The sequence below is a fragment of the Dendrobates tinctorius genome, unplaced genomic scaffold (assembly GCF_039654945.1).
Source record: "Dendrobates tinctorius isolate UK_male_01 unplaced genomic scaffold, ASM3965494v1 ptg000134l, whole genome shotgun sequence".
NCBI lineage: Eukaryota > Metazoa > Chordata > Amphibia > Anura > Dendrobatidae > Dendrobates > Dendrobates tinctorius.
The window spans coordinates 19,899,589-19,918,977 of NW_027361802.1; the positions used below are offsets into that span (position 1 = coordinate 19,899,589).

A 19,389-nucleotide genomic window follows, 5' to 3' on the forward strand; every position below is an offset into this window, starting at 1 on the left:
GTACTACATGATCGCTGGTGAGCTACCAAACAGGCAGCTTCACCAGCGATCAGCACCAGCGACAGGAGGGTAACAAGCGACGCACATCACTTAGTTACCCACTGTGTACCTTAGTTAACAGCGCGCTGGTGCAGGGAGCTGGTAACCAAGGTACACATCGGGTTTCTAAGCAGCGCGCGGCACTTAGAAACCCGATGTGTACCTTGGTTACCAGTTCCCTGCACCAGCGCTGGTAACTAAGGTACACATCGGGTTTCTCGCTAGAGATATCGCTATGTGTGACGGGGGCTTAACTCCTCTGCCTTATTATAGTAAATTAATCCCTTGGGGATTCATCTAAAGAATATCATTAGGAGATTTATATGGAAATCCCAAACTGCACAGCGCAGGATAAATGTGATCCAAATTGTTATGTAAAGTGTTCCCAATAAAAGTTTCAACTCAATCCATAAAAAGTACCCACTAAGCTGTCATCGGTCCTTGGAAATAAAGGGGCTTCCACGTTACTGGTAGTACAAAGGCTCTGGAAAAAGGCTACCGTATTTTTCGCTTTATAAGACGCACTTTTGTTCCCCCAAATTTTGGGGGAAAGTGGGGGGTGCGTCTTATAATGCAAATCTGTTTTCCGCTGTGCTATAGAGTGGAGGGGCGGCTCTGGCGTGGTTGCAGGCGGCTGGGGTGGTCTGGCTGCAGAGACAGTGGGAGGTCCTGTGCTCCCGCTCATTAGGCTTATGTAATATTCACTGCACCCGCTGTCCATCACCTCGGTGCTGAAGCAGCGCAGAGTTGGTAGACAGGGGAGCGGTGCATATTACATGTGCCTGCACTCCCCCCCCCCCCCCCCCCCCTATAGTCACCTTCCGATGATGGCTCCTGCTCCCAGCTCCCCCCGTGGCTTTCCTGTGTCTGCTGAGATCCTCCTCCTGCAGGGCGCGCGGCAGCAGCTGCTCATTCAGGCAGTTCATTGCTTCAGGACCTTCCATGATGTGACCAATAGGACCCGTGGTCACGTGACTCCCAGTGTGCACTGCGAGTCACGTGACCGCAGGTCCTATTGGTCACATCATGGAAGGTCCTGTAGCTACAATGAGCAGCAGCTGCGCACGCCCTCGCAGGAGGAGGATCTCAGCAGACACAGGAAAGCCACGGGGAGGGCTGGGAGCAGGATCTATCATCAGAAGGTGAGTTAACTGTTCACTATTTTATCATTTGCTTGCCAGCAGGGGAGAAATATAGCGACGGGGGGGGGGGACAATGTGTGCCAGCAGGGGGGAATATAGTGACCGGGGGGCCCATATCCAGGATGGGATGGGGGCTATGTGCCAGCAAAAGGGGGCAATGTGCCAGGATAGGGGTTATATAGATAACAGGATGATGGACACATACGGTATATGATTTGAAGGACGGACACTGGCATTATAAGACACACCTCCATTTAACATAAAAAAAACATTTTTTCTCTTTATCTTCACCAAATTTGGGGGTGCGTCTTATAATCAGGTGCATCTTATAAAGCGAAAAATTCAGTAATTATGCACTCCCAAATCCAAATGCCCCCTCCCTTTTCTAAGCCCCAGTGTTTCTAAACCACATTAAGGTTCTACATTTTTGGCATTTCTGTAGCGATGAGAGCCCAATTTACGGGGTGCATGTCTCCAGAAGGAAGACCTGGGCACAATGTATTGGGCTCTACAACATACTGGCCACTACAATAGCAGATATGCAATTTTCACTCCGCAATATCCACTGCTGCTTGTTTCTAGAAAACACCCAAGGAGTCAAAATCGTCACTACACCTGGAGATAAATTTCCAAAAGGGTATAATTTCCAAAATTCAAAGAAAGAAACAGAGGGGCTCCTTTGTGTGAATCAGCCCAGACTGGCTTGCTCAAGCCTAATACTGAAAAAGCTCACCTGCAATTTTTGTACAAACTCGGGCACAACTCTGATGATAGACTGCAGTCCTCGTAATCAGCCCCCTGCCCCAGCCCCCTGCTGAGGGTGAAGATACAAATCCAAACGAACAATTAAAAAAAGAATGACGATCCAATGGTGCGTCCAGTTAATAACTAAAAATCAAAGTTTTTAGTAAAACGACATAGGTCAAATATTAAAAATGGAATTATGGATCACAGAATATCAAGACATTTTTCATGTACATGGTAAAAAAAAAAAAAAAAAAAAAAAAAAAAAAAAAAAAAAAAAAAAAAATCGCACCAACTTAAAGCTCATCATAATAGAACAAAATATCTGTCAGCTTCATGGATCAATATCAAAGGCTGATAAACAGACAACGTTATAGGATTTTCAAATTATCTACATTAGTCCCTGAGGGATTAAATGAATGCATAGAGCACACAGGCTAATATGCCATGCATCGGCAATCAATAGGTATTTATATGCACTGTACTGACAATGAGACATGATTGTTGTGGAACTATATGGCAGCAGAGATGGAGTTAAACGAATAATGAATTTGAATACCCACACCTGATTGAAGTGATAAATAAGAATACGGGTCAATCTGAATGCATGTTTTTATATGTAACTGAAGGAGAGCGGCTCGCTCTAGAAACGCACTGTTTTAATAAAAAGAGGGATTTTTGGTACTCACTGTAAATTCTCTTTCTTGGAGCCTTCATTGGGGAATACAGGCAACCATGGGTGTTTGCTGCTGTCATTAGGAGGCTGACACTAGGCAAAAAAAGGAAAGATAGCGCCTCCTCAGCAGTATACACCCAGCGACAGGCACACAGGCAACCAAAACTGAACATATGTACCAACCCAACAACAAAGGCACACAGGCCCAATAAAGGTACAAACAGTTAGGGAGGGTGCTGTGTCCCCCCAATCAAGGCTCCAAGAAAGATTTTACGGGGAGTACCAAAAATCCCTCTTTCTTTATCGCTTCATGGGGGACACAGGTAACCATGGGATGTACAAAAGCAGTCCCCAAGGGTGGGAACAGAAAGAATGCAAAGAAAACAGACTTAGGTCTGCCGATGCATGACCGCCGCCTGCAGCATCTTCCTTCCCAGGACTGCATCAGATGTAGCATGGGTATGAACCCTGTAAAACCTCGCACAGTTGTGCAAATATAACCAGGTCGCAGCCTTACAAATCTGTAAAGCCGAGGCCTGGTGACGAACTAGCCAGGAAGCCCAAACTGCCCAAGTGGAGTGAGTCTTCACCCCCGGAGGAGGCAGTTTGTCCTGAACGCGGTATGCCTCCAATATTTCCAAATCCAATGGGCAACAGAGGACTCAGAAGATGGAAGCCCCTTACGACGACCCTCAGAGATGACAAACTAGGCATCAGAGTGGTGAAAGGAAGCAGTCCTTGACAGGTAGACTCGCATAGCTCTTCCCAGATCCAACTTGTGGAGGTACTTCTCCAGGGGATGGACCGGAGAGGGGCATAGAGAAGGAAGGACAATGTCTTCATTAATGTGAAATGAAGAGATCACCTTATGCAGGAAGGAAGAAACAGGTCTGAGAACAACCTTGTCTTGATGTACAATCAGGAAAGGAGAACGGCACGATAATGCAGCTAGCTCAGAGACCCTCCTGATGGACATAATGGCAACGAAGAAGGCAACTTTCCTAGACAGGAGAGAAAAAGGAATGTCTTGAATGGGCTCAAAAGGAGCACGCTGGAGTGTGCCAAGGACAAAGTTAATATCCCATGGATCCATCAGGGGAAGATAAGGAGGTGCCAGGTGGGCGACTCCTTGAAAAAAAAGTCTTTACCTGGGAACGAGAAGCCAGATTTCGTTGCAAAAGAACTGACAGAACGGAAACTTGACCCTTAAGAGTACTGAGTGATAGACCAGAGTCAAGACCCGCTTGTAGAAAACCCAGGATGGAAGGAAGGGAAAAGGAAATAGGGACCAAATTGTTGTCTTCACACCACTGGAAGAAGGCTTTCCAGTATGTGTGGTAGATAGGTGAGTATGCTGGCTTTCTCGCCCTAATCATGGTCTGTATGACCTGATGGGAAAAATCAGCCTCCCTCAGAACTGCGGCCTCAATGGCCATGCCATTAAACTCAGAGACTGTGAACTCTGGTGGAAGAGGGGGCCATGCAAAAGAAGATCCGGACGGTCTGGAAGCCTCCAAGGAACGTCCATGAGCATGTTCACCAGCTCTGTGTGCCAGGCTCGTCTTGGCCAGTGTGAAGTTATCAGGATTATGTGAATCCCTTCTGCCTTTATCTTTTTCACCAATCTCGGGAGCAAGGGGAGAGGCGGAAAAAGATAAGGCAGATGGAATTGTGACCACGGAATTACTAGAGCATCGCACCCGATGGCTAGCGGATCCTGGGACCTGGCTACGCATTGAGGAACCTTGTGGTTCATCCGAGACGCCATCAGGTCGATGTCTGGTCTGCCCCATTTCTGACATATCTGGTTGAAAACCGCGTGGCTGAGAGACCACTCGCCCGATGCGAGACCCTGACGGCTCAGAAAATCGGCTGTCCTATTTTCCACCGCCGGGATGTGCACAGCTGATATGACGAGAACGTGACGTTATGCCCATTGCAGAATCCTTGCTACCTCTACCATAACCTGTTTGCTGCGAGTCCCGACATGATGGTTTATGTAGGCCATCGCGGTGGCGTTGTCCGACTGTATGCGGCTGGCTGGCATGCGAGGAGGAGCTGCCAGTGGCAAATGGCAAAGAAAATTGCCCTGATCTCCAGGAGATTGATGGGGAGGAGTGGCTTCTTAGGCGGTCCAGTGACCCAGCACTGTGTGATGTTGAAAGACTGCTCCCCAACCGAGGAGACTGGCGTCGGTGGTGATGACCTGCCACTGGAAAGGAAGGACTTCCCTCGTAGGATTGATGCTGATAGCGTCCACCAGGTCAGAGACTGCCTCACAAAGAGGCAGAAGCATGGGTCGGTCCAGGGAGACCGTCCTCTTGTCCCACGTCGACAAGAGGGCCAGCTGAAGAGGACAGGTATGGGACTGGGCAAAAGGCATGGCTTCCATGGCAGCAATTATATTTTCCAGAACTGAGTATCTGGTCGCTTTAGAGTGCAGACCCCCTGGTATAGGAAGAAAAACTTCTCTTTTGGAAGGAAGACACAGGCTTGGGCCATGTTGAACCTCATGCCCAGAAACACAAGGTGCTGTGCTGGGGTCAGGGAGGATTTCTCCTTGTTGACTATCCAGCCGTGACAGACCTGTGTGTTCAGAGTGATCTGGAGACTCTGTTCACATTCGAGACGTGCTGGCCCCTTAATCAGAAGATCGTCCAAGTAAGGGATTATGAGAATCCACTTGGAGTGAAAGATGGCCATGACTTTCGTGAACACTCTGGGGGCAGAGGCCAGGCCGAAGGGAAGGGCCGTGAACTGATAGTGATCCTCCTGGATCGCAACCCGTAGAAATCTCTGATGCTGAACACAAACAGGAATGTGAAGATAAGCATCCTGAAAGTGTACAGAACAAAGAAATTATCCAGGTTCCATGGAGGGGATTACCGAATGCAGGGACTCAATCGCTTGAGGTCCAAAATCAGACGGAGCAATCCGTCCCTTCTTCGTGACTACGGAAAGATTGGAGTAGAACCCTGAAAACCTTTCGTATCGAGGAACAGGTACGATTATTCCTGTGCATAGTAGAGAAGAGACGGCCTGAAGAACCCCTGGGGCCCGAGACGGATGTCTTGGCGGGCGAGACTGAAGGAAACGTCTTCCTGGGGGGGGGGGGGTTAGAGTCGATTTTGTAACCGGATGTGACTCTCTCTCTTACCCAGGCATCGACCACCGACAACCAAGCGTCCTGGGAAGAAGTCGACCTCCCACCCAAATCCGCCATCTAAACCGGAGGAGAAACCCTTGCAAAGCATTCTTCCCAGGCAGACATGGACTTTGCCGCCCAGGTGGAGGCAAAAGTGGGACAGAGGGAGGCGCCAGTTGCTTCAAAAGCTGACTTAGCCAAGGATTCTGTCTATCCGTAGAATCCATAAGGGATGCACTATCCGGTAAAGACAGGACTGTCTTAGAAGACAGGCGAGAAACCGGCGGATCCACATTAGGGGATTCTGCCCATCGCCCAACGAAATCTGGGCTAAAGGGATTGAGAATATCGAGCTGCTTCCTTCCTGGGAAGCGCTTGTCAGGGTGTTCCCAGTGTTTGGACATACGGTAATCGTTTCAAATTCCCTGTCACTAGGGAAATTCCAGTAAGGACATTTTACCCATTTGAAGGAGACGGAGTGCTCCTGAGCAGGTGCCTTGTCCTCCTTTAGGTTCAGAGTTTGGGTAATTGCAAGGATAAGGCTAGTGACCATATCCTGCATCTTTGAAGTCTGGTCTGTTTCAGACTCAGACTGGAAATCCACATCCAACCCAAAAGCTGCCTCCTCTGAGGGTGCATGAGGGGGAGGATTGCATCCAAGAAGATGCAGAGGGACCTGGAGAACTGGATGAAGAGCCGAAAAGAGAAGGCTTCCTTTGCCTTGTGCCCAATTTGTCCCTATTAAGGTTGTGGTCAGGTGCGTGATAATCACCGTGAGAGAAGTTCAGAGCACTGGTGGCATTAGACAAATGTGGAAGTCGTTTCAGGACCTGGACCAGTGACTGTGAAACTTTTGTCAGGTAGGAGACCGACTGCCATGGCAACAGCCCACTCCGGGAGGAGGGGAGTGCTCTCATCTCGGGCGTTAGAGGTCTCCGGTGGGGCAGACATGGAGGAGGGGCTGCAGGAGAGCCAGAAAGGGGAGGACTGGCCTGAAGACCACTTTTGTTTTGCAAAGGGAACAGGCAGTGGGCTTAGAGGGGGAAAGAAGAAGCCACTCTGGGGTTGAGCATAAGTTGAGCCTTGGGGATACTGCTGTGGAAGCGCCAGACAAAAAAAAAAAAAAAAAAAAGGAACAAAGCCTACCTGATGCCAGCGACGACCAGCAGAAAGAACTGTGGAGGCGGTGTCCCCTCCTGTGCAGAGCATCCGCAGGTCTGCAGAGAGCGCAGGATTGCAGAACGCGCAGCTGTATGCAGAATCTCCTCAGATTGTCCCACAGAGCTGTAATCTGCCGGCTGGCAAAAGACAAAGCAAACGTCCTATTGGCTCACGCGCCTGGGCGTAAACATCCATGACAATTTGCTGGCCAGCGAAAACAAAGGTCCCTCACCATTTGGCTGACACGCCGGGGGCATGAACAGCCAGGAAGGAGAAGCTTCGTGATAGGAGCACAAAAAGCGCACCGAAAAAACGCGAGCTGGAGGGGGCGTGGCCAGACTCAAACGAAGAGGAGGAAGACACCTCCTGCTGGCCAAAAAAGCACGCAATTTAAATGCGCGACGGTGACTCTAACAGAAGAAAGGAAAGGGGTGCGGCCAGAAAATTGAGGGGGAGTGCCGCAAGTGCTAAGCCCGGGCATGGGAAAAATGGCTGCGGCTGCCGGGTGATCCATACCACTAATGCCGCCCTGTCCCTAAAGGTACAGTGTACCCCGGGAAGACGCCGGCCGCGGCGGAGGGAGACGTATCTGCGCTGATTCCCTGTCCCACTGCAGCGATGAGGATCACATCAGGAGCCCTCGGGTGGGAGAGGGTCGCTGGAATCCGGGATCCTCCTTCCCACACCATCTCCAGACGGTGCAGAAGACGGCATCAACCCCTTACGAGAAGGGGGGAGGCCACCGCTTGTGACGATCTTCTTCCTTCCAGCCCTCTCCGAGTAGAGGGGTGGGGTGGGGAAAAAGCAAAAGACTGGCCACCGGGAATCACCCTGAAACACCCATAAAGGTGACAGGGTATTAGGTCCTGCCTGCAAGCCTGAGAGTGGGCGATGTGGGCGACACCATACTGTTCTCTCAGTCGCATAAGTACTGGAAAACAGGGTGATAAATTACACCCCGTTACCCTAAGAAGAAGAACCTGAAAGACAAAGGAAAAATGTTAATAAACACAAACAGTGAACCTGAAAAGGAAAATGTGGATCTGGTAGCAGATACAGGTCCGCCTCCTGCAGACACTAAGCTTAAACTGAAGGGCTTTGTGCCTGTCATGGGTGTATACTGTTGAGGAGCTATTTTTCCTTTTTTGCCTAGTGTCAGCCTCATAGCGACAGCAGCATACAACCATGGTTAATGGTGTCCCCCAATGAAGCGATAGAGAAACATTGTTTTTTCAATAATTAACTGGAGAGACTGCAACATTGGATCGTCATTTTTTTAAATTTTTCGTTTCAATTTCCAAAATGGGGTCACTTGAGGGAGGATTCAGCTCTTCTGCACTTAGGGGCTCTGTATATGGAGTCCTCAAATTATTCTATGATAATTTATTCTATAAGAGTTAAATAGCACTCCATCCCTCCAGTGTCTCGCCATGTGGCTAAGCAGTACTGTACAACCACTTATGGGGTATTGCCACGTTATGCAGAAAGTGTGTGACAGATTTTGTTGCCAATTTTACTCATTTACCCTTGTGAAAATGTAAAATCTGGGGCTAACTCAAACAAGAATTATTCTATTTCCAATACCCAAGGGTATAAAATTCTGTGACACACCTGTACTGTCAATATGATCACTGCACCCGTAGATGAATTCATTGAGAGGTGTAGTTCTGCTGTTCTGGCACCTCAGGGGCTCTTCCAACGTGACATGGCACCCTCAAACTATTCCAGAAAAATCTGAACTTCAATATGGAGCCTCTTACCTCCTGAGCTTACACTGACAGACCAATGTTATACAATTCTGTGAATCGACTGAGGATTACAAATGCTCACTACACCCCTAGATGAATTCCTCAGGATGTGTAGTTTTCAAAATGGGGTCTCTTCAAATGCGACATATCGCATTCGCAATCTATTCCAACCAAAATTGCGCTCACGTTCTTTTTCCTGTCTCTCTCTATCAGTACGCCTGCGCAGGAGACACGACACGAAGCAAGGAAGATGACGACATCGCATAAAGATAGGAGGCGCCTGACCCAGACCTGTGACACCAATCGGACCAGACCGCCACCAGGGTGAGTATAATAAAACTTACTTTTCTTCTCTTTCAGGTTAGATCGGGGGGCTTATCTACAGCATTACAGCTGAAAAACGAGGTGACAGGTTCCCTTTAAATGCATAAAAAGTTAAAGTTTGAAAAGTGCCAAATATTTTCAAAAATAAATGCACCTGCGTTTTTTTTAATAACTGGACCTGTGTTAAGGTGAGGTACCCAGAGTAATGCTACTCCACGCTTAGACACGGAAGTGTCAGCTTCTACCACTGTGCCACCGACTGATAGCGAAAGCTCCACACCAGAACCTACTGTGTGGAACCTTCTTTTGTCAGCACCTGTGAAAAGATCCCTGTATGTATTTCTCCTTGTGGGGTCCAATATAGAACCCATTACTCTGGGTACCTCACCTTAACACAGGTCCAGTCTTTACCAGTGGGGATACACCATATCATATTGTATGAAAAACTACACCACAGGGACAACAACTATCTTTGACCTAAGATGCTTCATTAAATGGGCGACTATGTGATCAAGGCTATTAACTGGCCGAAACGTCATTTTGCCTGTCGCTTCAGCAATCACTATTAATAAATCCTCACTTGAAGCATAATTTCCAACTTGTACGTGTTCAGAGATTTTTTTGAACTATTACCACAAAGTGACACTGTCCAGAATTGAAAAAAATTGGCCTGATCATGAAGGTGAAATCAGGCTTAGGGGCTCAGGAGTGAAGGGGTTAAGCTACACAGAGTTGGTGACATTCTGGGGACTTAATCGGTTATTGAAAAACTTGTATACTCACTGTCATCGGAATAAATTTCCTGGAAGTCTCCTGCAGTCATGGAAAAATTTGGATTGATTGGAAGTTCGTGAGGATTGACATCGGGAAAGTACACGGGCCTTACTTGATCTACTGATTTCACGTTGTTGCTAAACTGATGGATCCAAGGATAAAGTTTAAAAGCATTAATCTGGGAACATCTGTAACATATCAAAAGGAAAACAATTCATAGAAAACCATTTACAAGAGTTAACCGAGGATAAAAACGATCATGGGACTTTTCACTGAAGTCACAACTAGAATTGTGGAGTAGGGCTGGGATGTTAAGGGGGTTGTCCACTACCTACTTAGACAACCCCTTCTTATATACCTGTGCTCACCACCGCTGCCCTTGACCTTCTCCCACAGTCAATGCTGAACACTGTGTGCAAAGACAGGGGGAAATTTCGTAGCTCAGCACATAGTAGTCATGTGGCCGAGCCCAGTTCACAGCTGAGGTAGCCACAGTACGGTGTCTGACCACAGTCTCCTATACCCAGGGCTGCTGTTTAAGTTTCGTGATCTGACACTTACAACACACCAGCAAATAAAAATGGCAGCCCCCAAGGACTGTAGAAAATATATATAAATGTTAAACAGTAAAGGAGTGTCCACTAGGTGTCTTCCACGCAACCCCCGCCTCATCAGGCCATTATAAATTGACAGGGCTTTCCATGTGCCCTATAATCAGGTCAAAAAAGCCTTGTCAGGGTTATTTGCACATCAAGCAGGTGAACTATTTGCTAATCAGAGATTTAGAAGGTTGTAGATGCAGGATCATGCCTTGTCACATATTTGCAGAGTTTTGATTAAGAACTGTAGGCCCACAATTTACTAAATCCAAGCAAAGCAACCTAAAAATACTAACAGCGAACATACCTGTTAAGAACAAAATTAGAAGAGAAAAGCATGAAAAAGCTCCATTCATTTCCTTGACAAGAATACCCATGCATTGCAATTTCCCAAGCCAATCTTCCAAGTCCTGCTCCAGGTATTAGTACATTAATTTGGGAAGGATCACTGCAAAACAGGAAAAAAAAGGGAAAGTATGTATAACTAACGTCTCATAAATATGGAACTAATACAACATATACAGCCAGGGGATATACTCATACATGCATTGCTTTCCATGATCAGTTACCAAAGGCAACTCAACAGGGCAGATAAAGTACGCGTGCGCAGGAGCAGCAAGGAGGAGGACATCGTCGTATGAAGATGGGAGGCGCCGTACGTGACGGCGACACCCATCGGACCGAACGCCGGGGTGAGTATAATCTAACTCGTTTTTCTTATCTTTCAGGTTACATCGGGGGCTTATCTACAGCATTACAGAATGTTGTAGATAAGCCCCTGATGGCGGTGCCGGCAGCTGATAGGGCTAAAATGGGGTGACAGATCCCCTTTAACCCTCTCAGAGTTGCCCTAATAAAAAGCACGCCTGCAGTATTGATTTCCCTTTTATTGTACAGAAAAAAAAAAAGAGGTTTCATATAATATACAAATGACAGCTCCTCTGTGCACTCTGTGTGTGGCTAAGAGCTCCGTGCATCATTCTGCCACCTCCATTAGCATGCTAGGCACATCCTCTTAGCTTGATTGACATTGATCAGTTATCCAGAGTGCTGCCCGAACAGAATCCCTGGTGGAGCACGTCCGCACTGACACTGTCGGAGCCCAGCGAGCACGCGCACACAGTGTCAGTGAGAGAACGCTCTCATCCCTTTGTACGGTCTTCAAAGGTAGCTCACTACTGTGTGACTGTGTGTTAAGTTTCCAGCAGCCAATCACAGGAGTGGAGGAGAGCGCAGGCACACTAACAATACGCGCTAGGATCCTCCAGTGTCACTTCGGACATCCAGGGTCAGGAATTCAATCAAGACCGTGCTCGCCAACCCAGCTAATCAATCAAACATTGGAAGTGTTCAGCATTGTTCCTGAGGGGTTGGAATGGATTACTGAGCCCCTGGCCACACCAGTGGTTGAAATCTATACTGCAGATATGATTTTCAAAGGGGCCAAACTCCTACCAGAGATTTTCAGTAGTTCAATTTGAGTTCTGGGGAAAACAGACTCCCTTTAACACCTGACCACCCAACACCCATGCAGAAGGTTTGCGTCATCCAAGATGTGTTAAATTGTCATGTGTGAGTTCAGAGGGACGTTCTTTCCTATTTTGCTTACAATTATTTTAGTTTTATTTTAATATTCTCTTACTATAGGGGCTCAGGTTGGTAGGAATATCCATATACTCATTGAGTGTTCCCATATACAGGTCACTAATAAAAGTAATCAAACAGTAAGGCTATGTGCACATGTGCGGAATTGCCGCGGAAATTTCCACAGCAATTCCGCAACTCCCTGCCGCGGGAAATACGTGGGAAATCCGCATGCGAAATTCCCACGAAAAACTAGCCTTTTGCAAGCATAATTAGCTTGCAGAATGCTAGCGTTTTCCAAGCGATCTGTAGCATCACTTGGAAAACTGATTGACAGGTTGGTCACACTCATCAAACATAGTGTTAGACAAGTGTGACCAACTTTTTACTATTGAGGCCGCCTATGCAGCATTAGTAGTAAAAAGATATAATGTTAAAAATAAAAAAAAAAATTGTGATATTCTCACCTTCCGGCATCCCCCGCAACGTTCCCGATCCTTGCGATGCTTCCGGCAAGTCCCGTTCCCAGCGATGCCTTGCAACAATGACCCCAGATGACGTAGCATCACGCGAGACCGCTACGTCATCATAGGTCATTGTCACAAGGCATCACTGAGAACGGGACTTGCCGGGAGCATCGCTGAGTCCTGGGAAGGCTGCGGGGGCCGCCGAAAGGTGAGAATAATCACAATTTTTCATTTTTCTTTTTTTACAGGGATATGGTACCCAGAGCCCAGAGGACAGTCTCCTCTCCTCCAGATCCTGGGTACCATCCGCACATTTTCCGCTTACTTTGCGCATGGTGGGCATAGCCACATGCGGATAGTAAGAGGAGCAATGCATTCCCATGTGTGCGGAATCCCCGCGATTTCGCAAAAAAGAATGAGCAAGCTGCATATTTTTCCGCGATGAGATTCCGCCGCGGAAAAATACGCAGCATTAGCACAGCATGTGCGGAATACCATTGAATACAATGGGTTGCGTTGTGCAAGTGTTTTTGCGGCAAAAACGCTAAAAATCCACAACATGTGCACATAGCCTTAAAGTCAAGTTGCATCTCTTTTGCATGCCTGAGAACCTGTTGCACAGGGAATCTATGATAGTTCTATTGACGTCAATGAGTTCCCCATTAACCCCCCTTCTGTATTTGGGAACAGAGTGCTCGACATGGCTGCTGTGGACAGGAATTTCTGGTCGCAGTGGTCTCAGTGTTATCAAAAGCAGCAAGTACAATTAGCTAAGTCATACTGAGAACAGTGATTGAGGTTGTGGACGTCAAACACACACAATAAAGTGTCTATATCTTTTAATCTAGTCCAAGTAAACTCCTATATTGCCTGATCAGAGAAGATATTTACCATTTATCTTTAGGGAAGAACTTTAGGATCTCGTTGATGATGGGCTGATAGCAGGCTTCTCGCTCCGATTTGCCTTCTTCACTCCAGTCGCGTACAAACTGTTTTATTGTGGACTTCAACTTGTCCATGTCAAATGTAGAAGCAGGAGTGGGCTTTTTGTGACCCTAAATATTTAAAGTTTAAAAGAAATTGCAGTTTGAGATTTATCCAAAACAACTAATTCGCTAAGTTATTCTTGAAAAATGGAAGAAGCCCCTTCTCTGTCAATTAAAAATTTCCCTGGGTCATAAAATGATGGCATGTTACCAAGATAAACCAAAACTGAATGGTTTGTGAGGATTCAGCTCCTGGGAACCCAACAAGGTTGAGAATGAAGTGGAGATCACGCTATATCCATTTTTTTTTTTTAAACAGCACAATAGACAATGAATGAAGCAAGAGTCGAGCATGCACATCACTGTTCAATTCAAAACTGTTTTCCGCAGAGCATGATCACTTGGAATCCAAGGTTCTCAAGTTATTCCCTATCCCATGAATAAGTTATCTTGGGAATAACCTTCTACCATAATAACAAATTGGAGTGCAGTAGCCTCTTTACTAGAGATGCGCGAACCTGAACAGTAGAGTTCATGGTTCATACCAAACATCTACTATTCGGACACGGACCCCAAACACGGACTTCACCAGGAAGTCAGTTTTACTGATCAGGTTTGGCACCCCAAACACCGGACGTTTCTCGCTGGCATCTCTGATTGGCGGTAAGATAAATACCACCGGTAAGAGTGCTGCGGTTCCCACATTGTCAGATGACAGCGTGAGCCAGCAGCTGTGACCAGAAGTTTACCTCCGGTCACTGGCATCGGCTGATGGGACTACTCCCATTAGCCTACGCCTGCTGCCGCTAACAACAGCAAGATTAGGCAGCAGCTGATGGAGTATTCATTAGCCGCCGCCTACGCTATAAATGAATCATTAAAAAAAAAAAAAAAACGTGGGTTCCCTTGTATTTTTGAGAACCAGCTAAGCTAAAGCACATAGCTGGAGGCTGGTATTCTCAGAGTGGTAAGTGGCCATGGATATCAGTCTTGCCCCTGCCTAAAAATAGCAACCCGCAGTCATCCCAGAAACGGCACATCCATTAGATATGCCAATTCTGGCGCCTTGCCCAACTCTTCCCACTTGCCCTGTGACAGTGGCAAGTGGGGTTGATGTCACCTTTGTATTATCTGGTGACATCAAGCCCACGTGTTAGTAATGGAGATGCGTTTATAAGACGCCTATCCATTACTTATTCTATAGTTAAATTGTAAATAAACACACAGCCAGAATTAAGTCCTTTATTTGAAATAAAAACACAAAACAAAAAAAACCCCTCACAGTTATATTCACCTAATGCCCATTCCACTGAAGCCATGGTCTCCTTTGAAAAAAAACAAAAATAAAAAATAACCATATTCCTCACCTATCCATCTTTCTGTCTCACCCTGGAATCCATGTCTGGGATAAACAGTTTTCAACCTGGACGGTGACAACATGCGACCGTCCAGGCTGAACCCTACTGAGGAACGAACTGCTGCGAGCTCAGCCTCAGTGACGTCATCGAGGTTATCACAGGTCACTGAGGCTGCATTCCCAGCCAGGCCCCTAAACTGCAGAAATTTCTCCTGGAGAAAACACCGCTGCACTGTGAGACTCTCTCACTGTACTAGCAGGGATCTCACCGAGATAACCGTAGGTCAAGGGCCAAGCTGGGAAAGCAGCCTCAGTCACCTGCAGTAACCTCGAGGACATCACTGCTAGTCACTGAGGCCAAGCTTGCCGCCGCTCATTTATCAGTGGGATTTCAGGCCAGACTGTCGCATGTTGTCACCGTCCAGGTTGAAAACAGTTTATCCCAGACATGGATTACGGCATGGGACAGAACGATGGACAGGTGAGGGATAAGGTTGTTCTTTATTATTTTTTTTATTTTTTTTACAGGAGACAAAGGCTTCAATGGAATAGGTGTTAGGCAAGTAAAACTGCTATTTTTAAATAAAAAAGTGAAAGTGAGTTTTTTATTTTAAAAAAATATTCTGGCTGTGTGTTTATTTACATTACAACCATAGGACTAGTAATGGATAGGTGTTTTATAGACACCTCTCTTGTTGTGGGCTTGATGTCACCAGACAATACAAAGGTGACAACAACCACACAAATATGAACTCCACTTAACACTGCCATAGGGCAAGTGGAAAGAGCTGGGCTAACAAGATCCTTTTCTGGGGCGACTGTAGGCTACTTTAGGCTGGGTGGGGGGACAATATCCATGGCCCCTTTCCAGCCTTAGAATACCAGCCACGAGCTATCTGCTTTAGCTTGGCTGGCAAAAAAATGGGGGAGACCCCATGACAATTTAAAGAAAAAAAAAAATGACGTTGGGTTCTCACTAATCTTGATAACCAACCTTGCTAAAACTGGCAGTTGAGGGTTGCAGCCCGCAGCTGTCAGTTCCGCCTGGCTGGTTATCAAAAATTTAGGAGAACCCACAAGTTTTTTTTTTTTTAAATGATTTATTGAGAGCGCAGTTGCCGGTTGATGAATACTCCCATCAGCCGACGCCTGTGGCCGGGGGTAAACTTTTTACCTCTTGTCAAAGCTGTGGGCTTATGCGGTCATCTCATAGTGTGGGAACCGTATCTTTCTAACCGGCGGTAATACATTTAGGAGACCACTGCACCTTCTCTTATCAATGAGGTGTAATACTAAGGAGACCACTGCACCCCATTTTAGTATTACACCACAATGATATGAACTCTATATTAGGTTGCTGTTTCCCAAGGTCTGTCTTCTAGACAAATGATCACTTATTTCGTAGTACAGACATGAAAGAACTTACATTGTTGCCATACTCCTTGTTCTCAAACATGAATGTGCAGTCATTGACGATGAGTTGCAGGATCTCCTGGTTGTGATCAGCACATTTGCGGATCCTGTCCAGGTTGGAATGGAAATTTGGCAGCATGTTTTGTTGACTTTTTGGTAAAGAGACAAATTGTCTCTCGGCACGGTTCACCCGTTCATGGATATGAGACCTAGAGGAAGAGTATGACATTTCATTACATAGGATATCATGGGGATTCATGTGACACACCTTCATAGGGACTGGTGATACGGCGCCTGTCAGCTTTTGTATGCTGCCCAAACCACAGCTCTCTCATTACAAAAATCTACAATTTACTTTGGAAAGCTGTAGCATTTAGCAGAAAATGTAGTTAGGGTATGTGCACACATTGCGGATTTGCCTGTGAAATTTTCTGCGCGGATTCTTCCTTTCTTGGCGCAGGTTTGAAGCGGATTTTCATGCGGATTTGTATGCGTTTTTTCTAAGCTAAGATATATTATTTATCAAAGAAAAAAAAATTGTGATGTCGTTTCCTTGTGTCCAACCTTTTACATTCCCAATTGAAGACCATAATATCACTACATACCATGTTCACATATGTTTACACACATACAAAACAAATACACGTGATAGAGATATATCACAACAGCAAGAGGAAAATCCGGGTGCAGAGGCCCCCAGGCAAAACACCAAACCTCAAATGCAGAAATCCAAAAAGCAGAGGCAGCACACCATTCTTGGTAGAAAAAAAGAGCTATTTTATTTAGCCCATCCTGGCGACGTTTCCATCCAAACAGATGTGAACCATTTATAATATTATTAAAATATACACACATATATATATATATATACACACACACACACACACACACACATACACATAGTACAAGTTTGGACACACCTCATTCAAAGAGTTTTCTTTATTTTCATGACTATGAAAATTGTAGATTCACTCTGAAGGCATCACAACTATGAATTAACACGTGTGGAATTATATAATTAACAAAAAAGGGTGAAACAACTGAAAATATGTCTTATATTCTAGGTTCTTCAAAGTAGCCACCTTATGCTTTGCACACTCTTGGCATTCTCTTGATGAGCTTCAAGAGGTAGTCACCGGAAATGGTCTTCCAACAGTCTTGAAGGAGTTCCCAGAGATGCTTAGCACTTGTTGACCTTTTTGCCTTCACTCTGCAGTCCAGCTCACCCCAAACCATCTCGAGTGGGTTCAGGTCTGGTGACTGTGTGTGTAACGGTGTGGGAATGCGATGGAAACCTGGAAGTGGACCCTCTGGGTCATGGCTCCAGAGCCCCCAAGGGCGAGCGGGCCAGGTGGACCCACACCCTATACAGGGAGTGTTAGGGGCAGGCCCATGAGGGATGGAACCGCAACAGCTGGAGTCAAAGGGGCGACCAGGGCTAGGTTATAGAGACAGAGGCGAAGAATACGGGATGCAGGTGCGCAGAGGACTTCAGGGACCATGGAGCAAGGGAGGCAAGCGGGACCGGAGATTAACGGAGGCTGCAGGAGAGCGAGAGAGAGATACACACAATACGGACAGGGCTAAGGGAACACAGGAGTGGCCAATAAGATAACCGGGGGGAGACGGGCCAGGGAGAGGTACACAGGGAAAAGACCGGGACAAAGGGCTAGGCAGGAGGTGCAAAAACGCAGAGGCTACCAGGGGTGGCTCAGAGAGACAAAAGAGAGAACAAAGAGGATACCGGGGCGCTAACGCAGAGACAGAGTCACCGCAGGAGATAATCAGGCGTCTTACCTGGCTTGACGCCGTGCTGAAATACCCGGTGGGCGCCGCCATGTTGGGGGCGGAGCCACAGCGTCACAGCTCCCAGAGGTCCGAGCGCCGGGGAAGGTGTCAGGCGCAGGCGTGCAGGGCTCACGCCGAGTACCCCGGATGTCAGGAGCGGGGACGCGTCGTGGAGCAGGAGCGCACAGGAGAGCATCGGGACCGTGCTGGTAAGTGTCAGAAACGGCGGGGAGCAAGAGCGTGACAGTGTGGACTGTGGAGGCCAGGTCATCTGGCGTAGCATCCCATCACTCTCCTTCTTGGTCAAATAGCCCTTACACAGCCTGGAGGTGTGTTTGAGGTCATTATCCTGTTGAAAAGTAAATGATGGTCCAACTAAACGCACACCATATGAAATTTTAGAAAGAAGTGTTATTTAACACCACTTAATACATAACATTTCCCACATGTTTACTTTACATCAGCACAATTTTGGAACCAAAATTTTTTTTTGTTAGGAAGTTATAAGGGTTAAAAATTGACCAGCGATTTCTCATTTTTGCAAAACCATTTTATTTTTAGGGACCACTTCACATTTGAAGCCACTTTGAGGGGTCTATATGATAGAAAATACCCAAAAGTGACACCATTCTAAAAACTGCACCCCTTAAGGTGCTTAAAACCACATTCAAGAAGTTTATTAACCCTTTAGGTGCGTCACAGGAATTTTTTGAATATTAAAGAAAAAATGAACATTTAACTTTTTTTCACAAAAAAAAATACTTCAGGTTCAATTTTCTTTATTTTACCAAGGGTAACAGGAGAAATTGGACTGCAACAGTTATTATGCAATTTGTCCTGAGTACGCTGATACCTGATATGTGGGGGGGAACCACTGTTTCGGCGCATGGCAGACCTCAGTAGGGAAGGAGCGCCGTTTGACTTTTTCAATGCAAAATTGGCTGGAATTCAGATCGGACGCCATGTCGCGTTTGGAGAGCCCCTGATGTACCTAAACAGTGGAAACCCATTTTGGAAACTAGACCCCCCAAGGAACTTATCTAGATATGTGGTGAGAACTTTGAACCCACAAGGGCTTCACAGAAGTTTATAACGTACAGCAGTACAATTAAAAAATCATATTTTTTCCACAAAAATGATCTTTTCACCCTCAATTCTTATTTTTCCAAAAGTAACAGGACCCTAAAAGATATTGTGCAATTTATCCTGAGTACGCCGATACCCCACATGTGGGTGAAAACCACTATTTGGGCGCATGGCAGAGCTCGGAAGGGAAGCAGCGCCATTTGACGTTTTTGGCTGGAATTGAGATCGGACACCATGTCGCGTTAGGAAAGCCCCTGATGTACCAAAACAGTAGAAACCCCCCACAAATGACACCATTTTGGAAACTAGACCCCCCAAGGAACTTATCTAGATGTGTGGTGAGCACTTTGAACCCC

The 19,389-nt window shown here is 46.5% G+C and overlaps 1 protein-coding gene across 5 annotated transcripts in view; it reads right to left on the minus strand.

The window, feature by feature from the left end:
- Positions 1-19,389, minus strand: part of CARNMT1 (carnosine N-methyltransferase 1) — a 70,092-nt gene that overhangs the window by 23,024 nt on the left and 27,679 nt on the right. For all 5 annotated transcript variants that reach the window (XM_073543763.1, XM_073543762.1, XM_073543759.1 and 2 more), the window contains exons 2-5: positions 16,173-16,368; positions 13,295-13,458; positions 10,660-10,800; positions 9,763-9,941 (exon numbers count right to left, since the gene is read on the minus strand). In XM_073543763.1, the coding sequence (XP_073399864.1) occupies positions 9,763-9,941; positions 10,660-10,800; positions 13,295-13,458; positions 16,173-16,368 (680 nt within the window). The remainder of the gene's footprint in view (positions 1-9,762; positions 9,942-10,659; positions 10,801-13,294; positions 13,459-16,172; positions 16,369-19,389) is intronic.